This window comes from Clinocottus analis, unplaced genomic scaffold, assembly GCF_023055335.1.
Source record: "Clinocottus analis isolate CAN_PGR_092001 unplaced genomic scaffold, fCliAna1.0.p SCAF_11, whole genome shotgun sequence".
Lineage (NCBI taxonomy): Eukaryota > Metazoa > Chordata > Actinopteri > Perciformes > Cottidae > Clinocottus > Clinocottus analis.
The window spans coordinates 16,133,284-16,154,255 of NW_027175832.1; the positions used below are offsets into that span (position 1 = coordinate 16,133,284).

Genomic DNA, 20,972 nt, shown 5'->3' on the forward strand with positions numbered 1-20,972 from the left:
ATTTCTGTTTATTTACCATTTGCCTCTCAACCAAACTAGGACAGCTTTCAGCCGCAGGAGCTGGCCATTGATCTGCTCGGCCTGTCAATCATCCATAGACCCCGCCCTTCAACGGGTAGCAAGTTTCTGCTGTATCGCCTTCAATTTGGACACTCTGGACAGGTTTACACATCAAGTACGTTTATTATTTAACTGTTTATTTCATATTTAAGTGTTTCGTTTGACTTACAACCAAACTGCGATGTTTTTTTTAAAGAAATGTACATCAAATACGACCAGGAAATGAAGAGCTGGGAACAGGTGCACGGAGAATAGCACTGGCCAGCTTTGACAAATCGATGTTTATGTCTCTGTTTGTGGCGTTTTGAAGCTGTTTGAAAGTGATTTAAGTTCACGTTGCTGCTGTGCTGTGCCGACCGTAGATAACAATGTTGTCAGCGGGGCTTGACAAGCACAATGTCGCTGCCAACAGGGACACGCTTCAATCTTTCGTTGTGATGCAAATGTTGTACCTCTTCTGACTGTAGGCAAATGTTTGCTAACTTCACTGAGCTAATGTCACTGTGGTTTCTCCATCTGAACAAGTTCGTGGCCCTCTGGGGAATTGAAAGTGTCTTGTTTGTCTCAGACCTATTGGCCAGGGAATAATACAATAGGATGCACTATGTTGGTGTTTACTTCCATGTCGTAGCAGCTTTGGCACATTTGTGTCATGCTGTAATTACTCATTCGGTTTTTGGGCTCAGGTATATCTTTGACCACTCAGGGATATGATGAACAGTGTTTATATCATGAGGACATTTCTATATAACATACATAATCACAATCTCTGTCATTTTTAATCTTGCATGCAGATTTCCTGACTAAACTGTGACCATCATCACCACCATGGCCTCCTCCTCATCAGTTGAAGATAATCAACTGCAGAGGATAATCAGAGATCTGCATGGTTAGTTCACACTTGCTATGAACACCATACCTTATAGCCTCTTACAATATAATGCATGTTTGATAATGTTTATATTTTGGAGTTGACATGCAGTATCTATATGTCTCTAATTAGGAAATATCAAAGCAAAACATATTAGATTTTACAGAAAGTGTCTGGCTCCCAAAATAACTTTACAATTGAGATCAATGATAGATTTTGATCTGGAAACGTTTTGTGCATGACTGACACACATTTTGCTAAAATAATCATGGGAGCATAAAACTGCAGATTCTACAATTGTTTGCTTTCTGTGTGAACACAAGGACACACTTTGATAATAATGTGTGTGCATGTGTTAACGATTACCGTCTTGTTTAGATGCAGTGTTTGAGTTGAGTAAAGAACACAACGAGTGCGGTGAACCTGTAACTGATGACAGCGCCAACCTGCACAAGTTCTTTTATAAACTAGAATACCTGCTACAGGTATGTTGTCATACACTATAAACAAGTGCACCAGGATGATCTGGTTTGTCTTTTTGAAATGATCATGTATTTTATGTGCTGTGTTTTTTCTGTCTTTTTCTATAATCTGTGGTGTTTTTTTTTCTTTTTTCTTGTGTTTCTCACGGGCTTAACTATTCAGGCTTCAACAAACTATAAAAATGATGAGGAGTGAATGTCAGCTTTTGGGTTGAGTTGTCTCCATATCAAACATAAGTGACAAGGAGTTGTGTTTTAGGATTTTTTGCTACAAAAGTTTACAAGTTAAAAAGACTGAGAATCAGTGCTCTTGACCAGTGAATCCCAACCTTTTTGGGTTGTGAACCTTTAAAATGAAGCACTAAATAGTGTTTTTATTTTCTCCAAGCATCTCTAACAGAGACCAATCAAAAGCAAAGCAACTAAAAGTGTTTTTAAAAGATTGAAAAATATCTATTATTTCAAATGTGTGTTGAAGAATATCCTGCGATTATCTTGTGACCCATTGAATTCATCTCGTGACACTTTGGAGGTCTCCGACCCTCAGATTGGGGACCACAGCTCCAGAGAGACAAAGGTGTAATGTTGAGGAGGTTCATAGGAATCATATTAATTAAAATTTGTACCATTACCATTAAATATTTACACAGTCGTACCAGAAAAACCCTTTTGTACAATCTACACTGCTGAAGACATTATGTGGTATATATGTAACATTAATTATGCAATAATGAGGTAATGTGTCTTTTTTAGTTTGACCAGAAAGAAAAGACAACCTTTCTTGGTCAGAGGAAAGACTACTGGGATTATTTCTGCGACTGCCTGATTAAGATCAAGGGAGCTAATGATGGCATCCGTTTTGTTAAGTCCATCAATGAGGTAATCCTTCTCTGCACACACACACACACACCTCGGTGCCTCGGCATTGCCATGCTGTGCGACACATGGAGACACACAAATGCACATAACCATGTCACTAATCCTCAGGGGAATCAGGTACAGTAAGACTGTGTTGTGAATTCACTTGCTGCCTCACACCTTGTTCCTCACCTTCTATCCTGGAAATGCATCGTGGTGAGCTTCATACTGAAATAACTGTATTTGAATTATTCCTCATTGTATTTTATTTTATTAGTTGCTTGTCTTTGACGTGTTATTGAGTTTTTGTGCTTAAAAAGCTTACTCAGAGTTAATTACAAATTAAATGTTTTCTGTAGATTTTGCCCTTTCAGGGGTACTATCATACACAGGTCATGTTTTTTCTCTCTAATATAATTGTTACTTACAGTTATTTTCATTATTAATTAATATACTTACTATATAGCCTATAAAATGTAAGAACAAGTGCTCATCACAATTTCATAAAGCCCAAAAGGTGACCTCTTGAAATTGCTAGTTTTGTAACAGTCCCAGAAGGTTTTTAATGTACTATCGTATATGAATATCTAAATATAAGTCAATTTATTTACTGGCAATTGCCTAGTTGTTTAATAGACTGGTTGTTTCAGCTTAGCTCTCTGAAAAGTAAGTAAATAGCTGCCAATCTGATTGGAATATTTTCCATTATCCTTTCAAAATGTAAAGATGATGTGTCAAGACTGTAATTGTTCTTGTTATTGCTGATTATCTGGATATGATGGTGCTATCACTATTTTAATATTGTATGCAAACATTGCATAAGAATACGTCTAACATCCTTTTTTGGAATTCAGTTCAATATCAAATGACTGTTGGGCTTTAGTGTAGTTTCATTGTTCCTTTCATGAGGGATATAAGTAATCAGTGAGTGCCACATTTCTGTGAGCATATTACTTTTACTTTTCCTTCACTCTTCTTGTTTCTTGTCTCTGATGTAAATCAGTCTCCAGCTGGTGTCCTTCTGGTAGATCTGTGGGTCTGTTGTCTTACTTCAATCCCTCCATCTGCTAATGTATTGGAGAGTCTGCATGTACTGACAGATACTGTACATTTTGGGTCTATGCAGTGATGACCTGAACACTTACACATCCTTAAACGTTCTCTGCCAGGACACATTTTAATTTGAGCTGAAATATGATGATTAGTCGATGAAAAGATCAACAGAAAACTAAACAACAATTTTTTTCAGTGAAGAAAATCATACATTCCCCCTCATTGCATTTATTGTAAGCCAAATATTTTTGGATTTTGAAATGTTGAGGAAACAAGACAATTCTAGATGAAGCCCAGAAAACCGTTTGTGAACTTTTACAATTTTTTAATTTTATACACCAAGTAGTTATCGACTACGAGAGAAATAATGGGCAGACTAATCAATAATGAAAATAATCATTCATTTTTAGTCTTTTATATATTCTGCAAGTGTAACTATTAAAACATTGAAATTGAGATTATTCAGAAAGTAGGAGCCACTTCATGGTGTGTAGTTAGACCTGTTTGATACTGACTATAAAGAACACTGACTACTGAGGCCAGTCCACATTGCAAAGACGTAACTTGTGTGTGTGTGTGTGTTTTTTTGTGTCCTCAGTTGAAGACCTCACTGGGGAGAGGAAGGGCCTTCATCCGCTACTCACTCGTTCACCAGCGTCTTGCTGACACCCTGCAGCAATGTTTTTTAAACCAGAAGGTCACAAGGTCAATTAGAATACACTCTTTCTATACACAACCACATCTATCTATCGATCGATCGATCTAGATATATGGACATGACTTTTTTCCTTTAATCTGCCGATGTATGTCATGTTTGTACGTTATGGTGCAATGGTATCCTGTTTAGGAAGTGCAACTCTCCCTTCCTGATTATAATGTCTTATTTCTGTTTTCACAGAATAACAAAACAGCCACTTGGTTTAACCATAGACACCGTCAGTCACGTCTCACTTCCTCAGTCGTTCAGCAAACCAAATGTCAACATAGTTTCTGCTTTATTTAACCAGGAGAGTCTTTTGTGATTTACGTTGCTATTTCAAGAGAGTGTTGGGCAAAAGGAGATGAAGTTAAAGATGTTCCTGAAACACTTAATTACATTTGTTCAAGTTTTATGTTTGTGCTTATTTGTGTTTATTTGCTTTCTTGCCAAGAGTTAGATGAGAAGCTTAATACCAGTCTCATGTTTGAAAATATGAAGCTACAGCTGATTAGCATAGCTTACTGTACGGACTCTGTCCGCACAAACATGAGTGACGTTACACTTCTCATCTGACTCTCACCAAGAAAGCAGATAAGCGCATTTCCCATAATATCCTGAAAGTAAATCCTTGAATTATTCATTGCTACACCTTCATCTCGTCCATTTATTTGTGATTATATATCTAAACCTTGTGTTGAACAGAACATTTCCTGGAACAGTCTCATTACAGTTAATTAACAATCTAAATTTTTAAATAGTCTAAATCTATTTAACTCTTTGGCCCGAGAACCAGAATAATTTCTTCTTCTCTTCAGGTTAACCTTTTTTTGTCTTGATGAACTGTGCTGGAATGTGGTGCTCTAACTTAAGCTAATCTCTCAACATACTTTACTTTCGTCCTCCAAAACTAATTATTAAATTGATTGTTTCGTTGAATTACATCTTAATTGCACCCAAATGCTTGCCTTTTTAAAGATGACCCACAATATAACTCTATGGTAAGAGTGCTGCACATTGTCCGGGTGCTGCACTGCGCTATCGTGATTGAGTTTATGTGCTCATGAATAGATTGTTTTACATTTGAGAATAAGAGTAAAGGGTGAGATTGATTGTTTCCAACCCTTAGAAAGGTATTTCATCAATCACAGGTTTAGAAAATACTTTTTATTTTAATGCTTTTCTTTTATGTGATCAGTGAATTTAATTTAATTTGGTCTTATCATAAATAAAACAGTGTAAACTTAAAACGCATTGCCTAACCAACAATATATAACATTGTGTTTTTCTTTTTCTCAAACAGCGACTGGTTCTATGCCCGGAGTCCCTTCCTTAAGTCTCATGTCACTGCTGACATAATCAACCATCTTTATGAGCTCAACCAGATACAATTTGACGTGGCAGCCAGAGGTTACGACCTTGATGCGGATTGGCCGACCTTTGCGAGGTAAAAAGATGCTGACAATTATGTGTTTAATTGAATAATTTGAAACAACACGGTTGATGTTGAATTGTGGTGAAGTAATACGAGTATTTCACAACTTGAAGTAACACTTAATTATCTGATCACTGCACATTCACAGTCTTATTTTTTTGGGGGGGGGCGTAAGTGTGTGTGTGTGTGTCAGTGGTTGCCGACAATGTGTGAGCGCTGATCACTGTTCCTCACGTTAGCACCTTTGCCAAAACTTTTCCTTTCCTCGTTATCAATTTGCAGTCAATCTACAGGCAGCGGACATGATTTATTAAAAGGCCTAATTTGTGTTCTTAATACTTGGTATTTCATGTCAAAGGCGAACTTTAGGTACCGCCTCATCAGCTTTTGGGTGGAAGCCTCCCAGTCGCTGCTCCAGCATCAACAGTCTCGTTAGCAGCTACTCGCAGGTACTTAAATACATACTAAACACAGACAATACTGCACACATATTTGAGTAAATATGACTTTAAAATGATCCCGTTCCATTCTCTGACCAGGTGCAGGAGTTTGTCCCAATCTCAGACCCAAGTCACAGTCTCCTTGGTGAACTGGGGGAACTGGGGGAACTAGGGGAACCCTCTCCTTGTAGCATTGCAGAGAACCTCCGCATTGAGCTCGACCAGTCCGAGCTGAAACAGCAGGAGCTTCTGGTAAGGGTTCAGGAGTTAGGGAAAGAGGCTTCTGAGCTGAAATGTGTGGTTAAGGACCTTGAAGGCCAGCTATTAGCAGCTCAGAAGTCCTCTGGCAACTCTGCACATACAGCAGCCCAAGAAACAGATCATCAGGAGGAAGCAAATCACCTTCAAACCGGTCGAGAAGCATTAATTGGTGAACATAAAGACAGACTCGCAGCTGCTGAGAACAAAAATATGGAGCTTCTCTCTAAGTTGGACGAGGCTCTTAAAGAAAAGGGCCAACAAACAACTAGCTACTGCGACTCAGCCTGGAAAATCCAGGAACTCCTGGATGAACACAAGACAGTGGAAGAGGAAAGGATGGAGGCGAAGAGGGAGGCTGAGGACAGGGCCAGGCACTTTGAGCGTCTTTCCCGGGAACTAAAACTCAGGGAAGAAGAGCTGAGGAACAGTGAGGCGCAGCTGGCTGAAGTGAAATCCGTAGTCCACGACGAACGTGAGGTGGCGCTCAAACGGTTGGAGGAGCTCCAAAGTGCAGTTGGTCGAATTCAGGGGGCGCTGAGTTTGAAAGAGAAAGAGACGGGGAACTTGAGAGCCCAGCTTCAGGATCTACAAGCGTCACTGGAGGGCAGAGAACGACAGGCGGAGGATCTGAAGAAAAGACTGCACGACGAGATAGAGCGGAGATGTAGCATGAGTAGTCGCCAGAATGTGGAACTCGAGGGCCAGCTCCTGGATGTAAGAACAGCTCTAAAAAACACAGAGAAAGAGCTCACCTGTAGCTCAGAGAAAATCAAGCATTTTGAAGAGCAGTTGGAGAAGCTAAATGTTGAGAAAGAAAGTCTGAGCTCTCGACTTGCTGATAATGAAGTCGCTTCCTCTGAGAACCTTGAGGACCACAAAACCAAATGCAGCAATCTCATGAAAATAAATGCTGAGCTACTCCAAACAGTTAAGAAGAGTGAGAGGAGCATTTCAGAGCTAAATGAGAGCAGGACCGCCTTGTTAGACCAGCTAGCTTCTTTCAGGGCTTCTGAGAACCACTTAAAGGGCCGAGTTGAGGCTGCGAAGATGTGTGTGGAAGATAGGGAGAAGAAGCTTCTCGATGAAAACCTGCATTTGGAGGAGATTTCCCAGAAGGCGCTCGTCCAGAAGGAAGAATGTGATGCTCAGATAAAGAAGCTAGAGCATGAGAACAGGGAGCTTCTTGAGATCCAGTCCTCCTCGAAGAAACGGTTAGCCACAACTCAACAGGAATTGGACTCCCTTACTGCCAAAGCTGCACAGTTGGACAAGAGCCTCCTTGTGTCCCAAAGAAGCCAAGCAGAGTTACTTGAAAAACTCCAGGAAACTGAGACTCAACTGAGAGACCAGACTGCTGAATGTGGACATCTGCAAGCCAGAGCAGAGGACCTGGAGAGCAGGACTGGGGAGCTTCATGCTGAAAAAGGAGCTGCAGAGAGCAATGAAAAAATGCAGAAACTTCATGATGAGCACCAGAAATCCTCAGTGGAAACCAAAGAGGCCCCGTTCAGGCTTGTCATAGCTGAGGCTCAACTGGAGCACAACCTAAGGGAGGTGCACCGGCTCCAGGAAGAGGTGGTGAAGCTCAGGGCTCAGCTTCTAGCAGGAAATGAGGAGCGGATAAAGGTTCAGGCACTCCAGGAGGTGACGGAGTCCACCAGAGAGGACCTCCGAGTCTTAGCAGAACAACTCAAAGCCCAGGTGGAGGAGCTAAACCGCCGGCACGTGGACGAGATTCTCAGATCCCGGGAGCGTGAAGACGCTCTCATCCGGGAGCGTGATGGTGAGGCTCAGGCTCGAGCAGGTCTGGCTGCAGAGGTGACGGCCTCCAGAGAGGAGCTCAATAAGCTGAAGATACGTTATGAGACCTTGTGTCTGGAGAACAGTGAGTCCAGGGAGGCGCTCCATAGAGCCAACACAGAAACGGCTGAACTCGGTGTGCATGTGTGCATGCTGACGGCCGAGAACGAAGAGGCTCGTCTTCGCTGGGAGGGCTTGTCGACAAGGCTGGAAGAGTTGGATGAGGAGGCGGCTCGGGAGGCAGAGAGGCTGAATACCTACATGGAGCAGCTGAAACAGGAGAACCAACGACTCCTTGATCAGCTCCATAACGAAGGCGGGCTGGTGGCGAGCAAGCAGGAGCTGCAGGAAAAGCTCAGCAAGGCCAAAGAGGAGGCTGAAGCTCTGCAGGAGACGAGCAAAGAGGAGACCCAGGCAATCCGATTCCAGCTCAGCAGCCAAGCCCTGAGTCACAGCAGCCAGCTCCAGGTCAGCCATAAACAGTTCAGCTAAATAATTAAAGTATGCTTTAATGTGTTTACATGCATAAAATTAACCAGGTTACAGTCGTTTTTCTCCTCTAAGCTGATTTCCTCATATTCATGTCAGCAAGAAACCTTTTTTTTTTGATAAACAGACTTTGAGAAACCTTTTTCTGCTTTGTATATAGATGTTTTTTTTATTGGCTCTTTACATCTATGCATGAGCATGCCAAAGACTTCAGAGAGAGAAAGTGACAGAACATCTCGACGAAAAGATGCTGTGATGCATATTTTCTTTAATTCCATCTAAATTAGTACTGAAACTAATGGTTTCATAAAGTAGCCTCTAGAAATTTGAAAATAATTATTAGAATTCCAATCCGGAACATTTGGCCATACAATTGAAGGACATTTGTGCTTCACTGAAAAAGTCGGCTTGCTGTCCTGCTGCATGTAAACGGGGATTTACGATAACCAAGTTACTACAGTGCATCTAGAGTACTTTGATTGTCTGCATACTCTGGTTACTTTTGTGCATTTCACTAGCTTGATTGTAATATTTTAATATGAATATTCTCTTAATATTTACCATATTTTCTAAATAATCAGTTGAGGAATTTCTATTCTCATTCAGACTGTGAATCAAGAGGTACAGGAAGTAAAAAAGAAGTTGACGACTGAGCGTGAGAAAGTGGTCGAATTGGAGAACAAATTCAAACTGCTCGAGGTGAGAAGATACACTAATTCCAGATGTGTCAAAAAGTTTGGTTCATCATTAGCTGGTTAATTGGGCCCCTGTGTAATCACTAAAGCAGGCCAAGGATGTTTTACATTCTGGTAGTAAGAGTGGTTGTAGTCAAGGAAATGACTAACCACGGCCTGCTCTGCAGACTACACTGCAACATAAAGCCTCAGACAAAAAGCATGTATGTGCAGCTTTGTATGTTTAGGATTGATAATTGAAAACAAAAATCCTGTTACATTGTGTATATCGACAATTGAAGTAATCATAACATTATGGTCACAGGCATGATTCGCAAAGAACCAGAAATAATGTCTTGCTTTGCGGTACTGATTGCAGGCTGAGAATCGGAGATATTGCCAACAGATTGAGGAGAAAAACATCCAGATGGCCGATTCTGAAAATCTCATCCAGCAGAAAGAAGACGAGATAATCCATCTGAAAGGGAATTTATCAAGGTGAGATACTGTATTCATAAGCACACATTCTGGACTGAATTAGAGCTCTGTGAAAAATGTTTTTAATCTTGTGTGTTTGGATCACAATGTTTATTTTTCACTTAGTATGCCTCATCTAGGAATTGATCTTGTTTGTTCTGTATTGTTTTTAAAACTCAGGTTTAAAAATGCATGGAACCAATCACCACAGTCACCAGTCACCAGAGATTTCTTGTGTATTTTTGGACATATATCAATGAATGAATCAGCCTGTGTGTTTGTTTGAATGCAGATCTGAGGATGGTCTAACGGCGGCTCAGCAGACCTGTCAGGAGATGAGTGAAAATCTACGGAGAGTCACTCAGGACAAGCAGAGCGTCGATCTTAAGACGTCTGCTGAACTCGATGATCTTTACCGCACCAAAATCAATTTGGAAGAAAGGCTCGTAGAACTTATCAGGTATGAACAAACAGATCTACTCTGATCTACCTTTTTATTAGTGAGGTTGTTTTTGTTTTATATATGCGAAACACATGGTTAAGACTAGATTTGTTGTGTAATGTCTTTGGGTTTGTGTTGTCAAATGGTCACAAACGAACCATTTACATTGTGTATTCTGCAGTGTACTGTGCATTTACAAATATGCTTGACGGTGGCGTCTGCAGGGAGAAAGATGCACTATGGCAGAAGTCCGATGCCCTGGAGTTTGAGCAGAAACTGCGAGATGAGGAGACGGAGAGGGACGTCAACTACTGTCTGGGTTGTCACAGTCAGTTCAGCTGGTTGCTCCGCAAGCACAACTGCAGGTCAGATGGTTCTCTGTATAATAAAAAAAATATACATTACTCTGTAATAGATATATAGCCAGGTAAAGCAATACAAGTAATGCCAATGCTACTACTTTTAAAACATGCATGCCTATCAGCGGCAATTCTTTGACAAAAATATTATTAATTGTCTGATGTATGTGTCTATGTATTACATATAGACTTGTTTTTAATTCATCTTTTTTTAAAAGAATGAAGAAAACTCAGGAAATGTATTTGAATCATGCTCTCTCTAAAACATTTTTTAAAAAGCCATACTTTTTTATATACTAAATTCTCTCTACACTATTATTATATAATTTTCAAAATGATAAGCAATTTTGTACTCAATCATAACATGCCTATTCCCAGACTGTGTGGGCGTCCCTTCTGCTACTACTGCTGCAGTAACACAGTGAGCACCCAGCAGGGCGGCCACAGAGAGCGCTGCTGCAGCGACTGTTACAACCAGCACAGTGCAGTAATTGAGCGCCACCCACAGGAAGAAGTGACTCACAGCACACCAGGGACACCGTTCAGTCGTTTGCTGCAGGCTGGGAGAGCTGTGACAATTGGTTCAGGTAACACACACACACACACGCACTTGTGTGAAATGCACACTTTAACTGTGTGGTGTGTTGTCAACAGCATACACAGTGCAGTAAGAATAGAGTACTAGAGTTGGGTTTTTTTCTAGGAGCAGATGAAGGTGAGAAGCCAAACGATGGTGTTTTTGACATCATCACCGAGGAGGAGGTGAGTGGGGTCTATGACAGTGACTCCCTCTCTTTTGCCACCGCCTGCTCTCCTGGACACGGACAGCAGAGGGCAGCACAACTGTGAGTATCTCAGATGCATTCACTCTCAGGGGGACTTGAGAGTGGTGCAGGGAGTCAGTGAACCAAGACATGAGATATTTATTTCAATTACAGAAACAGCTTTTTTTATTAACAACATGCCACCTTCATAACAAACTGTCCAGTCTGTTCCACATTTAGTTCTGCAAGCCGTCACAGTAAAAAAAATGGAATTGTTAACAGTATTGAAATGAAATTGTATTGAATGCTACACAGGAAGTAACACAAATAGCCTTTGCAAAAATGTAGATGAAAAGAGAAAGCAGCTGGAACACTTGAGTAATATGTATTGATAAAATAATGATTAACTAATTAAATAAAATGGAAGGATGAACGGCGGGATCTCTAAGGCCAAAATAATACAAATAAATAAAAACTAGAAATTTTGGACTTCAACTGTCCTACAGAAACCAACAGAAAAAGAATTCTGAGCTCCCTAACTGATCACAAAACTGGAGAAGACAGAAATGACTTCCTCAAAGCCGATTACCAAACACTTCCCCACCAACTAGCCAGCCAAGACAGAGGATAAGTACATAGTCCTCCTGTACCAAGGAACAACCGAAACAGAGCTGTAGGAGAAGCCAATAAACAGCTCGAAAGCCAAGAAAAAAGGGGACAGAAGCACTGAAACTGGGGGTTGATATCCAGCTCCACTGACGGACTGATGACTCAGTTATGGATGCTGCAGGCACTGAAAGGGGGGCGTGGCAGAGCTGAAACACAGAGACGGCTCTCTTCCAAATAGAGGCCAGCGTAAAGTCAGTGGGCGTAACAAATGCTATGTGTTGTATGACACCTGTGTAGTTTTTTTATTGAGGAGAAGGGAGTTTTTTTTCCAATTCACTTTAATTGATTATGTCTGTATTATACCTTATTTAATTACAGTGGCTTTGATTAGATTATTTAAATTATTCACAAATTGATCCATATGTATGTTTACATCATGTAAGTGTAGAATATCCATCAATCTTTCTAGAAACAGCAGTGCCAGTGCAGGAGACCTCACATCGGACACTGAGGACCTCGGTGCTGCCGTACAGGATGCAGAGATCTGCCTCCTAAAGTCTGGAGACCTCACGTGAGTTTTGCATCCAGTAAAATGTGCACTGGTAAAATTCTGACTTGTGTTTACGAATGGACTCGGTCACAAGGTTAAACTTTCAGAGGGAGTTTCTAATGTATTTTTCTAGTGAAAACTTTGCACTTAATCCGGGAAGTGAAACCTGAAGCTGATTCATGTGTGGCAAGGACAACTTCTCAATTTTACTCGTTGTGTAACTCTCTTTAACTTGTATTGTAATTTGGAGGACTTTTGTTCAGTGAGTATGGAGAAAGCTTCAAAGCCTTGTTTCAACAGGTACCTGCTTCTGAAGTGCCAGTGAGAAAAGCGCTAAATCCTATCCCCAAACTTAAAATTGTGTATTTTTAAGGGAAACTCGGTTCATTTTACACATCAAAGTCTATTTATGGGTTTTGAGTACTTCTGCGTCCAATAATGTATGTGAAAAAAAGTTCCATAAGTCTTTTGTGGCTCCAGAGCTACTGCACAGATATACAAACACTATACGACAACATGTGAACTTTCTTGGATACTGTTTTATTCCCTGGTTTTAGGCTCTCCGTCCTCTTCACGGTGGATGACATCTCAAGGTTCGGGGACAGCTCCCGAGAGCTCTTCATCAAGTCCGGCTGTTACAGCACCATCCCCATCTCCATGAGTAGCCCTGGTCCGACGGTCTCCTGGACGTTTACCTCTGAACCGAAGAGCATCTCCTTCAGTGTGGTCTACAGGGAGAGTGCAGAGACTCCACTGGACCAGGCCAAGGTGAGACACCACTGTTTGAATGGAGGGAACAAGGCCAGATACACTTCTCCACAGTCGACCAAACTACAGCAAAAGGCAGTTTGTGGGATGAATTAAGGATTTAAAGTAACAAAAATATGCAGTACATTTTTCTTCTGTAGTTATCATTATCACATCGGGATATTACATTTTTATATCACAATCAAAACATATTCTACCCAAACTACATTTTACTAGATTACATTTGACACGTTATGATGATGTTATAATTCATCTTTGTCCAATATTCATTTTCTCTGAGTAGAACATGAGCACACCACAATGTAACTAAATGAAACCCCTGTTATACAACGTTAACAAGTTGAACACGGATACAATGTTCACAATGTAACATTATCAGGGATCGGTGACTATTAAGCATTAAAGCCGGTCTCGATATTGCCTTTTTTTTTAATGAATTAAGGGTTATAATGATCAGCTGTAAAACCTTTTACTCACTATGATGGTTGAACTGTGTAATGAATCCGCAGTCCACGTGACTCCATCAGTATTGTCTATATCCAAAATGCTCCCACACTGCTGGAATTTTTTAGCAGGTATAAGGCTGGCATGTGGGTTGTCTCAGATATTTTTACAACTCTTCTTCTCAAAGCATCAGGCGAGTGGCAGGACACTCGCGCACACGCATGTGTTACGTTACTCACGCCAGAGGAGATTTCACAGGACACACAAACAACGTGTCTCGCAAAGTCTCGCCGGCAAAATTGGTTAATCCTGACATCCCTAATGTCAAACAAGATTTCTAACCTTTGCTCTCCACAGGTCCTGATCCCGCTGACTCGCTGCAACTCCCACAGAGAGACAATCCAGGGGGAACTGAAAGTCAGAAACGCTGGAGAATACACACTTGTCTTTGACAACTCTTTCTCCAGGTCAGTCACGTGAGAACTCTGTTAACTCATTAGCTCAAACCGCTATATTTGCATAGACCTATACTGGACTAGAAAGGAGCAAACTTTAAAAAAAACAAAACATTCCTCTGTCTTTTCTGTTCATCAGGTTCATCTCAAAGAAAGTGCTGTATCATCTGAGTCTAGACAAGCCGGTCGTCTACGATGGAACTGACCTCCTCTGAACGTGACAAGGAGGAGAAGCAGGTGTTTAAACTCATGCACATAGTTTCAAGATAAAAGGGTCACTGACGTTTACCAACCTCCATGATTTTAAGAAAAGTAAAACAATTTTACACTATTGAATGTGAGCATGCACTATCTTTTATAAAAGCCAGACGTTGTAGCTGTTTATTTACCATTAAGGGTTCGAAAACTTTTCTCCGAGATGATTTAGGGATTGTTACAGAACGTGTTTGCCTGTGGGCACATACAGGTTTCTAAGCACTGACAGGTGTCGTTCCTGTTGGCAACATTTGTTGAACTGCATCCTTACGTAACGCTGCATTTTTATTCGTTAGCATGAGGTGCAATTGCTTGATATATCACTGTCTGTTTCATTATTTGCCTCATCTTGATAAAGTCAGACTACTGTCTTTTTAAAACGGGACTAACGTGCTCTCCGCAGTGACAAAAATACATTTCCTACTCGGAGTGGGAGATATGGTTAAAGTCCTCTCTTACACTATGTGTCCTTTTATGTTGTCATCTTGATATTCATGATAATTTAAAAGACGTCCCTGAAAAGTGAGATAATATTTATGATAAAAAGATCCAGACAGAAATATCAGATCATGTGACATTGATGACAAAAATATATCAAAGATACAATCTTGCAATGAATCATATCCTTCTTATTGATTGCGACATTGGCCTAACATAACACACTATGAATGGGAAAGCTAAATTGCTGAGCAATCACCTAACGTGGTATCGTTCAACAATGGAAATATTACATCTATATGACATGAAGTTGGAAAAAGTTAACTAATTTAACTACAACTGTTTGTTGTACTTGCTTAAAAGCTCTATTAGCACATTCGTCAGTATTTCATGTCTTCTTGTCACCAGATCTCTAAATTGGTGTCTTGATATTGTGCTGCTGCAGAATATTTGGTAGAGAAACTGTAACTAAGTTTCAAAGTTAATGCTCATTCAGTCAGCGCGGTATCTTCCAGATTGTTGCCTTCTCAGCTGTCAGAAATTGCAAGAAATGTTTTTGTTTTTTTGTGTTGCAATCATGATGAAATAGAAGAGGAAGATGTGGGAATTCTGCGAAAGCTGCAATACCACCACATCATTCGGTTTTAATTGTCTTCAGAAAAAGGCTCACTGCAGTTTCTAATGATTGCAGTTGAAGATTTCTATGCATGCAAACACTAAGACTGCACATATTTCCTAGATTTAACCAAGGGGGGGAAAAATATCAAAATGTTGGTTTCAGTGTTTTAAATGTTTAGTTTTTACTTGAATCATTTGGACAAACAGTGAAGATTTTGTAATAAACTTAGTAAAGAGAGAAGCTGATATGATATTTTCTCATGACATACATAAAGCCTTTAGATGATACGTTTATTTTGGAAACTGACATAATTATACAAAATAATAACATATTTTATTTTCAGCATGCTTTTCTAGATGGGAAGAGATCTTTATTCTTTTATACAGTTTACTGTTGCTCTGTGATGTTCTGCAGTTTGTCAAACAGAAATCTGAATCTCAGCTTACAGCCTTCAAATAATACATGTCTAAAAATCACTTTTATACTTGTCTTATATGGATCTTTTGAAGGCTTTAATATTCAAACGTACCTTTATTTCTCAATTGTGTCTTCACTCATCATCTGATGATACTGACTTGAATATACAGAAGCATCGATTTGCTATTCATCAATTAATTAAATGTCTTCCAGTATTTGAAAACCATCTTGTAAATTGTATTTTGAACATGACACTAGGAAGATGATTAGGAAAATGGCAAATGACACTTAAACATATCTGAGAAATATATTGCCAAAAATATCCGAGGTCAATATTTATCTATTTTATTGTTGTTGACTGGGAGTTTCTATTAAAAGGCATTGCAATATGACTACTGTATAATGCACTTTTGAAAGGGCTTTTGGTCAATCTGTATCCCATGAGCCTTTGTGCCAGTTATTGAATGTTTTTCTTTTCTTTGTATCTAGTGAGAGTGTGATTGTAGATGTTTACTGCTGGATTTGACAGAGGGATGCTTTACCTCTCTGGCTTAAACCTGTAAATGATAGCTGAGAAATGTTTAACTGAAATATAATTTACATATTAAAGAATTATAATAGAATGATTTTTAAGGTTTTGGACAAATAAATAAGGATTGTGTGATAACCAAGTGAATGAGTTCATTTACTGTATGTGCTAACTATTATAGTGTGTGTGAGCCGTTTGTCCTCACTGTCAACATGCAGCATCAGGAAACACACATAGAGAAGAACCCTAACACACAATTAAGACACAAGGATCTTCAAAGTGCTCTACAGAAGCATATTCATATATTACTCATGAGACGTGAAGAAAACATGAAATTGCATTTAAAAGTAAAAAAATAAACAAGCAAGCGAATAATCTCTATATTGGTGCAGTTGTCTAGATTGAACGCTTGCAAGCTGTTCACATTGGGGATCTTTCCCATCTCGATCTTACATAATCATCTATATAACGTGATCACAGCAGACGTACAGCCTTAAAGAGCTGCTAGCAGATTAATTGTAAAAAGTATGTGCTAATTATTTTTACCAACAGGAAATGAGGTAACACACAACTTCAGAAGATTAACACAAGTTAAAGATTGTTGCACACTATTAACTACTATTAAAGATTTCCTTCATTTTTGTCATCACTTTTTTAATGTGAATGTGCTACACACTTAACCTGCTTAGATATAGTAAGTCGGACAGTTAATTATCTTTTTATGGATTATTTCAGGGATCACTTTGTGTGTGTGTGCACATGCTTGCTGGCCGCCTTGTGTTTTTCTGAGCATTTAGGAGTGCATCGTGCGTGTGTACGCACACGGTATTGTTCTAGCGAGGTGTTTGTGTCGCTAAGGCCATTCTGTTTCTCAAGGTTAATGATCTCGTTCTAAATCATGTCACATCCTCCTCTTCCGCCTCTCCCTTCTCCTCCTCCTCGTCTATTCTCTCCTGCGATTCTCTCCTGCTATGCTGCCTTCACTAACTCGGTCACTGTGTTTGTGTGTGTGTGTGTGTTGAATGCTAATGCAGCACAGAATACACACACACACACACACACATACAGAGAATCAATTCACAGAAGGGGACATTCCCACATAAGTATGCAGTGGTAAATGTATTCTTGTACACGCATAAAATATGCACATTTCTTATGGCCGTCTTCCATCTTGAGCAATAATTTCTCACTCACACGATGATAAATATGCCTTAACCTCTCCCCTCCTCACTTACAGATCCTGTGTTACACTGGAATTTGCAGTACTGAGAGCTTTGTGATAAAAACGTGTCAGCGGTCAACTTCCTTTTTCAAATAAAAACAAAACTGAAATGCTTTCATTATCATATCCTTGCAGCTTGTCAAACTCTCCCACAGTTCAAACACAAGATATAAGACATTTTGCAACATCTTTACACGGAGAATGAAAGAGCGCAAAGCGTCAGCCACATTGCATTTATCGGTTACCTGAAATGTGTCATAAATCATGTGTCTTAGAGTGCTCTTGTGTGAAGCGACGTGCTCTTCACAGTTTAACCCCTCGAGCAGATAAAACGCCTGTCAGTGGTTGAAGAAGACATGACGAAATAATTACACACACTAACAGACAATCTAGAGAAGACTAGCTTCCCTTTTTAGATTTTCATAAACCAAAGCGAACAATAAAAAAAAAAAACGCTTGCATACCCTCTGCCGTATCCCAGTGTCTACATTAAAAATGTTACATATTTATATTCTCATTAAACAATTATTGTTTTAACTTGTTTTCAAGTTGGAAGATGTTTCGGTTTCACTGCTGTGGTTTCACCTGCTCTTTGGGGACAAATTCACTGAATCATTTAGTAGTTTTTATAAATCGCGACCAATGATTGCTAAATTCATTTATTTAAACAACAATTCATCTTGTGTTTGTTTAGCATTCATGCATTTACTAAACACACATCCACACTCAAAATAATGTTTAGTATAGCCATATTAGATTTTAACCTTTGCTGCTTCATGTTCTCTCTTAAAATCTGTTGAAACAAGAGCAGGCATACAATAAAACACGTTAAGGCCCTCATGTCTGTTTATTTTGTGCGTTTTCCCAGGTTCAACACGTAATTTATAGCTTACCAATAAGCCCGCAGCGTTCTGGGGTCCCTGGTGCCCCTGAGGCAGTTGCACACCTTGCCAGGTCAATAATCCAGCTTTGTTTAATGTTACAAGTAATTGTGTGTCACCAGGTAAGAGGAAACAAAGACTAACAGCCCTACGACTAAGAGTCATGTAGCCAGCAACAGAAATCATTGCAGACTCTCTTTTCTGAATATGAATCTCTGCCATCAGCATTTGTTTCTTTCGGTATCTTTCTTCCATCTGACATTAAACAGTTCAGCTAGGTTCCTACCTCTGTGATTTATTATCTCCATTTTACAGATTGCGTTAATTGTGTCCTACCAGTTCTTATTCATTGTGCCGCTGGTTTCAGCCTGTTCTTTTCTTATCTGTTTAAGTGCTGCTACTCTAAAAAATTCTAAATAGATGCATATCAATTTGTTAAGAGACTGGCTGTGCTGTTCTGCCAAGTAATAATTGTTCAGTGCCAATAAGGAGTGTGCACTGAGACATGGTAACTCTGGCTTCACTTATTTCAGTCCAATATTGCTGCAAAACCAGACAGGAACAAAAATATTGTCCTCTACTCTTCTGCTCTGCTCCACAGTGCCTCAACATCTGCCGTTCTGGCCGTAAAACAAACAATATCAATGGACTGGAAAATACAGAAAAGGGAGTGTTGTGGTGTGGAGGTCTGACCTAACTGTTGTAGCTTGTGTCCGCCATCAAAACCATCGTGGACAAAGTACATTTTAGTGACACGTAAAGACATACAATCAGCCGCAATGGACGTGGCTTGAATTCTGGAGAAAAAAAATCAAAGTGAAAACATTACCTCGAAACAAGTAACCTGTCCGCGTCTGTCTTATCATAAGCAGAGGATGACCAAACAAAATAATATGATTTGATGCGGTTCCGTGTGACTCTATATATCTTCTACTGCTGGCTTCCGCCTCTCAGAATCACAGCAGATGAAGTCTCCGGCAGCACACTCTCCACAGTAACCCTCCCAGTTTGAGAGCTCTCATCCTATTTAAGCTTTCCCCTCAGACACCTTAACATAATCTGTACCTGCGTGACACAGCATTATCATAACTGAATAAAGATGGGTCAGAGTGAGTTGGCAGCCTCTCTGTGTGCAGAGGCCACAGCAGCACTGATATGAACCTGCCACCGTGTCACCGCAGTGGATGATGCATGGAATGTGTGCGAGTAAAGCCGCGCAGGCACGCTGGTGTGAGTTGGTGAGTGTGCCTCCATCTGTCCACTTCCTGTGTGTGTGTGTGCGTGCGTGCGCGACTCTTAACAATTGTTCTCCTCAGGCTTTGCAGTCCCCCCCCCTGTAGCGGTACTGGCAGATTGTGTTGGCCCCTTTTAGACGGTTTGCTCCTGTCAAACATAGTTCCAGCCTAACGGTTACTGCCTCCATCAATACAAGCCCGTCAGAGACTTCCTCACCAACACAGCAGCAGATCATGTTTCTCCACTGGACTCACCTTCCTTCATTTATTTATTTATTATTTTTATAGTGTTCACTCTTTCCATTTCCCCAATCCCCCTCTTCTTTTTGCCACATGCTTGCGGTACTCAATGCATTCTTTCTTTCATCCAACCAACATTAAGCTTAGCTGTGATTATGAACAACAGAAGTAGAATAATCATTCAGATCTGTTATTTTAAACCTTGTCATAACAATGGCCAGTTTGGGATTAAGGAAACGTGTTGTGAACACTGCCTCGACATGTTGTTACACATCCTGCAGCGGCGGAAACAACATCAGCTGTCATTTGTAATCATGTTTCTGTCCACCTGATGAATGTACTCACATCCAGCTGCTAAACGCTCCCCTATGTTCACCAGCTCCTGCATCTGTCTGCCATTTGTTGTTTCATTTTTGCTGAATTTCACAATTATCTTGAGTTGATTGGATTGTTATTCAGATCACCTGTTGTGTAGGTTGGGGGACTAGCTCCTAATTAATAATTGAGAGCAGCTGAGTGCATTTCCCCTTTTGGCCAATCAGGGTCTGATGCCGATTGTCCCGCGGAGCTTCTGGTGAACCTTTACCTGCACGTGACATCTGGCTTCACGCGCAATCCGCTATCCAGACTCGTCAATCTTCTTGCTGAAGACTTCATTTACTTATGACGGTCATAAGTATAGGTAATAATTTGGGACTGCTTCATAACCATTGAGTAGTTCCTCACAGTAACTTCGATGTGAATGTATTTAGTTACTTTCCACGGCCGATGATAGAGGCAGTGAGTCAGTGCTTGGTGACCTCATCTCTCTGCATTTCTCCTGCAGTGGTCGTTGACTAAAGTATCATTACTGCAGTATTTTCAGAACATTGTGACCAGCTCTGACTACATCTGAATTGGCTTTTCCTTTCCCCATGTTACAGAAGAACTAGTGACGAGCTTATCCCCCACCCACCCCTCCGGGCTCCTGGATTTGATCAATCGAGCCTGGAGATTTAGTTTCTGTAGTTACGAGCCTGCAGCCTCTCAGCTTGCCTTGTCGGAGTCGTTATGATGAATGTGGAAGAGTTAGACGGCTCAGGAAATAGATCCAGCAGGGTGATCCTCAAATGAAGCAGATTCATGGCGAGAAACAGCAGTGAGTCATT

General features: G+C 40.3%; 1 protein-coding gene across 3 annotated transcripts; it reads left to right on the top strand.

Moving 5' to 3' along the window:
* The first annotated feature begins 100 nt into the window (after positions 1-100).
* Positions 101-17,543, top strand: fyco1b (FYVE and coiled-coil domain autophagy adaptor 1b). 3 transcript variants are annotated; one of them, XM_068569978.1, is made up of 19 exons: positions 101-175; positions 855-949; positions 1,310-1,416; positions 2,167-2,292; positions 3,923-4,029; positions 5,325-5,468; positions 5,815-5,905; positions 5,996-8,425; positions 9,053-9,145; positions 9,500-9,618; positions 9,890-10,057; positions 10,264-10,404; positions 10,777-10,985; positions 11,102-11,243; positions 12,241-12,342; positions 12,879-13,089; positions 13,891-14,000; positions 14,128-14,225; positions 17,484-17,543. In XM_068569978.1, the coding sequence occupies exons 2-18, from the start codon at positions 889-891 to the stop codon at positions 14,201-14,203; spliced, it is 4,437 nt and encodes a 1,478-aa protein (XP_068426079.1). In that variant the 5' UTR covers positions 101-175; positions 855-888; the 3' UTR covers positions 14,204-14,225; positions 17,484-17,543. The 3 variants fall into 3 exon arrangements, with proteins under 3 accessions (XP_068426079.1, XP_068426071.1, XP_068426088.1); XM_068569970.1 differs by lacking the exon at positions 17,484-17,543 and having other exon boundaries at positions 14,128-16,384; XM_068569987.1 differs by lacking the exon at positions 17,484-17,543 and having other exon boundaries at positions 11,108-11,243; positions 14,128-16,384.
* The last annotated feature ends 3,429 nt before the right edge of the window (positions 17,544-20,972 follow it).